This window comes from Rhinopithecus roxellana, chromosome 8, assembly GCF_007565055.1.
Source record: "Rhinopithecus roxellana isolate Shanxi Qingling chromosome 8, ASM756505v1, whole genome shotgun sequence".
NCBI lineage: Eukaryota > Metazoa > Chordata > Mammalia > Primates > Cercopithecidae > Rhinopithecus > Rhinopithecus roxellana.
The window spans coordinates 44550257-44557894 of NC_044556.1; the positions used below are offsets into that span (position 1 = coordinate 44550257).

Sequence of the window (7638 nt, forward strand, 5' to 3'; positions counted from 1 at the left end):
CTCCTCACTCCCACTCAGAGACCTGGGTGATGGAAACTTAGAGATTCTCTGTGGGGCCAAATTCAGGCCCTGCCAAGCCCCTGGGAGATGTGCCACACAGCAAATTCAATTCTAGAGCAGCTTGCATTTTAAGGGAGGAGGCGGATGTGGAACTAAATAACCCATTCAGTGATTGAGAGAACTCCAAGATTGTGTTGGGAAAATAATTGGGTTAAAACTGGAAAGATCTTTGGAAGAGGCAGGGACTATGACTAAGATCCAAGGTGCCATGTGTGGTATTAAAGAGTGCAGACTGGGAGTCACGAGTGGCCGTATGGCTTGGGCAAGCGCTTAAACCCTGAGTGCTTAGGTTTTTAATTCTGCAAAAGGGCAAAATAATAATGCCTGCCTGACCGAATATTATGGGAATTAGAGGATGGATAGATATGTAGATATGTGTCTGTATACACACACACAGATATACACATACTATATATATATATTAATATTCTATCTGCATATGGCATTTCACCAAACCAGTGATGACCAAATGTTCCTGGGCATCAGCAACACCAGGAGAGCTTGTTGAAACACAGCTTGCTGGGCCTTGCTCTCAGAATCTTTACTTCATTAGGTCTGGGGTGATGCATTTCATTTGCATTGCAAACAAGGTCTTAGGTGTTGCCAATGCTGCTGGTTCAGGTACCATATTTTGAAGACCAGTATACTAGGTTGTGCACTGACAGTAAACAAGGTTATGTCTAGCTCTCTAACCAGGGCCATCCAGCAGATGAGCAATAAATATTGCTCAATAAATACATGAATGAATGGATTTCACATGAAGGGCCTCAGTTTTCCTTTATATGACACAGGGTTCTACTAGTTGGTTTCTGAGGTCTCCACCATCAGCTTGGCAGAACTAGATTCCTTGGGCAAGGGAGATGCATACTCAGAGCCAGGTCCTGGATCTGTTTCCCAACTATGGCTCTGTAGCAGTGAGGTCCTCTGGGGAGTGGACTGTGAGGAGCAGGACTACGGATCAGACCTTCAGAGGCCAAGGCCAGAGCTGCCCTCTGCTGTCATCCTCCTAAGTGGAGCTTTTTCATTCTCTCTCCCTGAGGACCTGTCCTCCAGCACCCTCATCCTCCAGAGCCACATCCCCACCCAGCATTCATCTCACCTGCAAGGACTAATAGGAGAGTCATTGCTGTCTCTTCCTCCCCTCCAGCCCTTACCTTCATGCTGCCAAGACCACCCATGCCTAATGGAATCTGGGAGCAATTGAGGAATGCGGAGTTAGGTTCAAATGCCTCCATAAAAGAAAACAGAAAGAAAAGTAAATAATTTAGTTCTTTTTTTTTTTTCTGTGAGATGGAGTCTTGCTCTGTTGCCCAAGCTGGAGAGCAGTGGCATGATCTCGACTCACTGCAACCTCCGCTTCCTGGGTTCAAGCACTTCTCTTGCCTCAACCTCCCAAGTAGCTGGGATTACAGGCACAGGTCACCACACCTGGATAATTTTTGTGTTTTTAGTAGAGAGACGGGATTTCGTCATGTTGGTCAGGCTGGTCTCAAACTCTTGACCTCAGGTGATCAGCCCTTCTCGGCCACCCAAAGAGCTGGGATTACAGGCGTGAGCCACCATGCCCGGCCTAGTTCTGAAAGAAGAGGAGTGTCCCCAGAGAGCCTCCAGGTACTTCATTCTTCCCTTCCTCTTTTCCAGAGGCAACAAGGCTGTGACTATGGCCCTAGAGCTAGGCAAAACCCAGTTCACCAAACCCAGGCCTGAAGTCTTTCACTCCTAGACCAGGGGGCAGAGTTATTCTCCCTGTTTCCTCATCCCCTTGCCTTTTTCTTCATCCTTTCCATCTGGGGCCAAGGACACTGAGGGGATGTGGAACCCACAAGACAACCCACTTGATCTAGGCTTAAAAAGCTCGCACCGTGGGTACAATAAACTAAACAAGAAAGGTAATAAATTAAAAAGAAAATTCATACTGTGTCATATCCATCAAGATGGCTATTACCAAAACAAGAGAACAAGCAGAAAATAGCAAATGTTGACAAGGATGTGGAGAAATTAGGACTTGTACCCTGTTGGTGGGAATGTAAAATAATGTAGTCACTATGAAAGATAGTATAGCAGTTCCTCAGAAAATTAAAAATAAAATTGCCTTACGATCCAGTGATCCCACTTCCAGATATCTATCCATAATAATTGAAATCAGAGATTCACAGAAGTATTTGTATACCCATGTTCATTGCAATATTATTTACTACAAGAAAAATGGTGAAAGCAACCTAAGTGCCCATCCATCCACTGATGAACAAATAAACAAAATATAGTATGTACTGCAATGGAATATTAGCCTTGAAGAGGAAGGAGATTATGGCACATGCTACAACTTGGATAAACCTTGAGAACATTACGCTAAGTGGAGTAAGCCAGTCATAAAAGGACAAATACTGCATTTTTCTACTTATATGAGCTACCCAGAATCATCAAATTGATAGTGACAGAAATGGTGGTTGCTAGGGGCTAGAAGGAGCAAAGAATGAGGAGTTATTATTTAATGGATGAAGATTTAATTCAACAAGATGAGTTCTGTGGACAGATGGTGGTGCTGGTAGCAAAACAATGTGAGTGTACTTAATGCCATTGAACTGAATGCTTAAATATGGTGAAGATGGTAAATTTTATGTTACATGTGTTTTATTATCACAATTTAAAATGGCAACAATAAAAACCTCATATCAGCAAGTCAAGGAATAAAAGCAGGAATGACTCAGGACTCAGGCGGTGAGTACATCATGATCTTTATTGTCACGTGGCCTCTTCTCACTCAGTTCCTGCAGTTGAGCATCAGGACAGAACATGGTTCAAGTTGCCAACCCACAAGCCTTGCTAAGCAGCAGCCAGCCCCAGGATAGACACTGAGATCTAGAGATTCTCTGACTCCACTCAGTTGGGAGTTTAGAACCTAGTTGGGCAGATAAGGAAGATATGCCTGCAAAGTGAAATAACAGTTCAAGAGATGTTACCAGGCAGTTACCAAGTAGTGCGGAGGATGCAGTGAAAGATGGGTTGGATTTCAGAAGCTGGGGAGGAGGAGAGAAGTACTAGGAAGACGGGGGAAGAGTGAGCAGAGGCTTGGAGGCAGGGACATCTAAGGTATGGCCCGGGGAACACCCAAGCTGTGCCCAATGGCCAGACTGGTCTGGCTAGAGCTGAGGATGTGTACAGGCGAGGAGTGACATGTGAGGCTGGAGAGGCATCTGAGACCCAGGTGTGAATCTTTGGATGATAGGCAAAGGAGTTTGGACATCACCTTCGTAACAGGGAGTCTCTGAATATCTCTGGAGAGATTCAAACAATAGCGCACTGGAAATTGTGGAACAGGAGGAACAACATTCTCAGAGGCAGGAGACAGGGCTGTGTCAGTCACCTTTCCTTTAAAAATAAGCACTCTTTGCTTCCCCTTTCACTCCAGCGTAGGCATTGCCTTGGTCTCCATGGCCAACCTGACCCCTTCTCTCTGGAAACACATCACCAGGCCCACAGCCAGCACCACTCTCTTGCCCCTGGTTATAACTGGATGGGCCACAGTAAGGAGCTTCGGTGTCTAGGCGGTGTGGACTAGACTCATGACAGCCTAGGTCTCCTGGGTATGGAACTGGATTTGGGCCCCAGCATGGGCTGGGGCTGCGCCAAGGCTGCCTGCAGGGCTCTGGGCTTGGGCAGGGCGCTGGCAGGGGAATTGGCTCTGGCCGTGGACGAGGCTCTGGGTGCTCACAGGGCTGCAGGTGTGGACGTGGCTCTGGAATCTCACACTGCGCTGGGCGAGGACGGGGAACTGGCCGCGGTATTGGACGTGGTGCTGGAAGTGGTTCCGGATACAAACAAGGTTCTGAACGTTGTCGTGGTAGAGGACGCGGGCGTGGTTCTGAACTTATGCATGGCTCTGGGAGCAGACGTGGACGTGGAGCAGGAGGTGGACATCGCTGCAGTGGTGACTCTGGACGCTGGTCAAGACGCCGTGGTGGACAGAAGCTTGGGAGCGGACGTGGCTCTACGTGTGGCCTCAGCTCGGGGCAGGAGGTGCCCCAGGAGGGCTGCGGGCCACAGCTCCGGGAGCGGCGTCTGATGGGAGGAATCTCAACAGGACACCTCTGTGGAGGAACCTGCCTGGGGCAGCACGGGGAGGAAATCTCGATTCGGCACTTGGGGCCACGTCTCTGAGAGCAGCTTGAAATGGGTTGGCGAGGACAGCGACTGTTATAGATGGGTTCAGAACGGCGGGGTGGGGTGCAGTAGTTAGGAAAATCTTCAGAGGGTCTTAATGGCAGGTAGCTGCTGGAGCAGGGCTCAAAACGTCGTGGTGGGGAACAGCTGCGGGGAAAAAGCTGCAGCCGCCGAGGAGAAGGAAGGCATCGGCTGGTGCTCCGCGAGCGGTGCTGTTCAGTGAAGCTCCCATAGGAGCCCTGGATCTGGCATTGGGGCACATAGGGGCTAAATGAAGCCCGGGACCGATACTGAGGGACGCAGCTGCTGTAGGAAGGCCTCGACTGGAACTGGGGGGTGTAGTTGTTGTAGGCAGCCCTTGACTGAAACTGGGGGCCACAACTACTGTAGGAGCCTTGATACTGGCACTGGGTGGAGAACCTTCCCTGAGTCTGGCACACTGCAGGACGCCCTCCATATATCTGGACAGGCTGAGGAGCTGGACAGGTTACATAGTTCTGGACTGGACATTCTACATAACAAGTTTCTGTATAACAAACTGGAGCACATTCTACCAAGCAAGTCTGAACAGGCTGTGAGGCTTCGCACTGCACGTAGGACACCTCAGATTGGCATGGAGCCTGGCTTTGAACAGAGGAAGTTTGAGATTGGGATGCAGCCTGGCCCTTCACCTGGGTGGTCTTAGACTGACATGGAGCCTGGCCCTTCACCTGAGTGGTCTTAGACTGACACGGAGCCTGGCCTTTCACCTGCTTGGTCTTAGACTGGCACTTCACCTGTGTGGTCTGAGACTGGCATGGAGTCTGGTCTGTCACCTGGCAAACTTGAATTGGGCATGGTGCAGGGCACTCCACAATTTGCATCTCACAAGGGGCTTGAACCACCACTTGGCTCTGGGCAAAGGGGGAGTGAGAGGAGCAGAAGGAGGGACCTTTGACGCAGCACTGTTGGAGCGGCAGGCAGCACTGGATCTGCTGCTGGTCACACATGGTTCTGATGCAGTCAGTCGAGTGTGACCTGAGGGCAGAGAGACCAGGGTCAGGAGGGTGAGAGTTGGAGAGGGAGGGCTGGGACCTAGAGGAAGACACCCTTCATTTTCCCTAGCTTTTCCTCCTCCACCCTCAACCTTCACCCAAGTGTCCTGACTTAGTTGGACCCAGGATTAATCTGTTAGACCTGCCCTGAGTCTGTCAAAGGGCCTGATTGTGCACATCCAGGGTTGCAGATGTCCAGGATCTCCCTGGGGGTGGACCTACCAATGCCCAGAACAAGAGGGCACTGATGACAAAAGGATTCTCCTTTTGTCTCCACATTTTCTCACATCCAATGTGGTCTGAGCAGCCCTACAGGAAGGAGAGATAAAACTTGCTCCCAAGGCTATAGCCCAAAGTGGAAACTCTACTCCCATAGGAGCTAGGACTTACTCACACATGTGCACTGGCAGTATAAATATATGTGCAAACATGTGAAAATGTACATATGAGAATAATCACTCGACACCATCTGCATTCACGTAATGTCAAAGCATTCACTGGAAAGTGGGCAGCTCAAACCCAACATTAAATGTTTGTTTCTTTATATTCAATGTTTTTAGATAAATTCATTTAAACATGACACAATGTTCTGAAATAAAGTCATTTAAACATGACACAATGTTTTGAAATAAATTCATTTAAACATGACACGTGCAAAGCTTTCCCATGCAAAACACACCAGCCTTGGAAAGACTGACCACCATGGCAACTTGCCCAGTCAGGTTGCTATTCTTAATCACCTGAAGTGTGACAGCCTGCAGGCCTCAGAAATGTTTTTCCCCAGCTCCTCTTAGAGGCAAGGTGGAGTTACCCAAGATGGAGTAAGCCAGAAAGTCCAAAGTTCTTAATCAGAAGATGGACATTCTGCTATATTTAATGATCTACGCAGCTGGGGCATTGCAGACATGACTTGAGGGCTGCAGGCATACACCCTGACACCATGCTTAGCCGGGGAGAGCACAGGGCAGCCTCACTCCACTGCTTGTCCCAGATCCACGTGTTTATGTGGATTTGCAGGCAGCCCACTGACTAGCAAAACAAGATCATTTGACAACAGGCTCATCCAACAAAATGCCTTTCAATAAGCTCCCCAAATGCTCCTGATGAAGGTTCAAACCTTCCATTTTCAATTTATAGAGAATACCTACACATCTATTTCCCTGGGGAAGGTAACCCTTCCACACACAACTTTGCTCATAAGGTGTAAATTGCTAATGTGGCTTTTCCAGAAAGATCATGAGGGAAAATGGTACCTGAGGGTAAGGTCAGGGTTATCAAAGGCAAATACACTGGCATCACAGCCCTAGCTCATCTCATAAACTCTATAGCTATGCTTCTGTCTCCTAAAAGCTCACCAGACTTTTCTCCTGAGATTGATGCACTCCTTGCCCTCCCTGGCTCCTAGCTTCTCCCTTCTTTGTGCCTCACCACTGTGAACCTGGGCACCCCCTGAACACCACACCCACCCCAATCCCAGGATCCAGTTCCTGGACTCACCCTCCTCACAGGCAAGCAGTCGCTCAGGCTGAGGCATCTGGGAAGAGGGCTGCCTTTATATAAAGGGTTCTGGGTCTGGCTTGGGCCATGAGACAGCTTGTTGGCATCTGCCTGGCGCATCACCCGGGCTGGCATTCCAGCAGCCGGTTCCCTCCCTGTGTACCTGCCCTTGCCGTCACTTACAGAGTATGGGAGTGTCTTGTCTTAGTGTTGAAGCCTCAGGACTATGAAGAGCAGATTCTTGTTTTCTTCCTCCTTCATTGCCCTAACAGTTTCTTCTCCATCCCTAGAAGACCTGATGGTCAGGAGATGAGGAGTGGCAAAGGTATCTTCTCTCCTAAAAGATGATTGTATCTGCCAACTTCCGCTTTGCTTCAGATTCTTACCAGAATGATAAAAAAGAGGAAATGTTTTCTAACTTGAAGTAATTTAAGTTACTTCAAAGATAGAGGCAACTCTATAGAAGGATGAGCCCATGAGGTCAGAGGTCAGTCTAACATCCCAGGCCATGTACTTATAGCTATGCAATCTTTATAACCAACCTGAGTATCAAATTACTCTTCTGCAAACCAGAGATACTTAAATCTTGTTTCTGATTGTTTTGAGGATTAAGGTAATTATTATATTTTTAAAAACCTATCCAAGAATGATGTTTAAAATATCCCAAATCCACTCAGGGTAAATGCTGGCCATAAGCTACAGGCACTGCTGAGTCTTGGGTGACTGCTCCCTCCCCATCCTGAGCTGAGCAAGTGGATGGCTGCACAGCAGGTGCTCAGCCATGCTGCAGGGCAGTATTTGAAGGCAGCACCAGGCAGGTAGCATACTGTGGAGTAACCCTTAAAGGCAGTACAGTGCAGGGTAGAAATAATAATCTGGCACTCTG

General features: G+C 48.4%; 1 protein-coding gene across 1 annotated transcript; it reads right to left on the bottom strand.

The window, feature by feature from the left end:
• Window positions 1-2778: 2778 nt before the first annotated feature.
• KPRP (keratinocyte proline rich protein) lies at window positions 2779-6779 on the bottom strand. Its single transcript, XM_030936462.1, has 2 exons — window positions 6753-6779; window positions 2779-5238 (listed from the first exon to the last, which is right to left on the bottom strand). Exon 2 carries the CDS (start codon window positions 5208-5210, stop codon window positions 3432-3434), a length of 1779 nt encoding a protein of 592 aa, XP_030792322.1. The 5' UTR covers window positions 5211-5238; window positions 6753-6779; the 3' UTR covers window positions 2779-3431.
• Between the last annotated feature and the right edge of the window lie 859 nt (window positions 6780-7638).